General features: G+C 39.0%; 1 protein-coding gene across 1 annotated transcript in view; it reads right to left on the reverse strand.

Moving 5' to 3' along the window:
* The window catches only part of slc45a2 (solute carrier family 45 member 2), a 15,576-nt gene that overhangs the window by 10,981 nt on the left and 3,622 nt on the right, over positions 1 to 973 (reverse strand). Inside the window, exon 2 of the mRNA XM_032540468.1 lies at positions 541 to 717. Coding sequence (XP_032396359.1) covers positions 541 to 717 — 177 coding nt within the window. The remainder of the gene's footprint in view (positions 1 to 540; positions 718 to 973) is intronic.

Here is a 973-nt window from a genome sequence, read left to right on the forward strand (position 1 = left end):
CTTTGTTGTGTTTGATGCTAACTTGTAGCCAGCAGTGAAGGATCTTTGTTAAGTAGGTCCATTTTTACTGTATTGACATTACAGAAATCTCTCGTTAGTATCTTGTAGGCTTCTCGTCGCAAAGTGACGCATGCGCGACTAAAATCTGCATTCAACTTACATCGGGGAGTGACACCTGTGCCCAGCTAAGAAACAGTCTGGCACATAACCCTAATATACAACAACAACAACAACAACTTGTCATTTTACACAGCAGATTGAACTCTTTTGTATTTAATCTGCCATCTTGTAATGCAATTAGAAATAAGCCTTCATATTTTTGTTTATTTTAATCCTTGACAATTGTGTATGTTTTAAATCTTGTCAATTCAATCTACCTACACTCTGGTTTTTGTACAGATTAAAAAAGGAACCTCTCATCAAACAAATCCATCAAGATGCATGTTGGAAACAGCCAGCGAGGAGAAGAGCAATGAAGTAAACACAGCAGTGCGTGTGTGTGCGTGTGTTTGTCTGTGTGTGTTTGTCAGTATTACACACCTGTGAGTAGAGCATGGTAGTGTAGACCTCTTTCCTTGTCTCGATGTGAACACACATCAAACAAGTAGGCCTTGATGGGCCCGTCGATGAAGTCTGCAGCAAAGTCAAACAGCACGACTCCGAACATCACCACCACTATGGCCCATGTACTCTTCAATGACCTGTTGCTGACTATTGCTGCAAAACGGAACAAAAGCATCTCATCACTCATCAAGCACTGTGTGTAAATAATATATTGATACAGTCATGATTATTTTTTGACTGAACTTGAAGTGTCAAATTTGCATGTTTAATTTCACAGTTAAAAGAATGACAGTTAGCACATTGAGAGGCACTTGGAGCTTGTCATAAAAAAACAAGAAAAAACATAGCCGCAATAAGTGGCGATTTGCGGGTTCAAACCTTTTTTCTCAATAGTGACTTCAAAGTAATT

Source organism: Etheostoma spectabile, chromosome 16 (genome assembly GCF_008692095.1).
Source record: "Etheostoma spectabile isolate EspeVRDwgs_2016 chromosome 16, UIUC_Espe_1.0, whole genome shotgun sequence".
Taxonomy (NCBI): domain Eukaryota; kingdom Metazoa; phylum Chordata; class Actinopteri; order Perciformes; family Percidae; genus Etheostoma; species Etheostoma spectabile.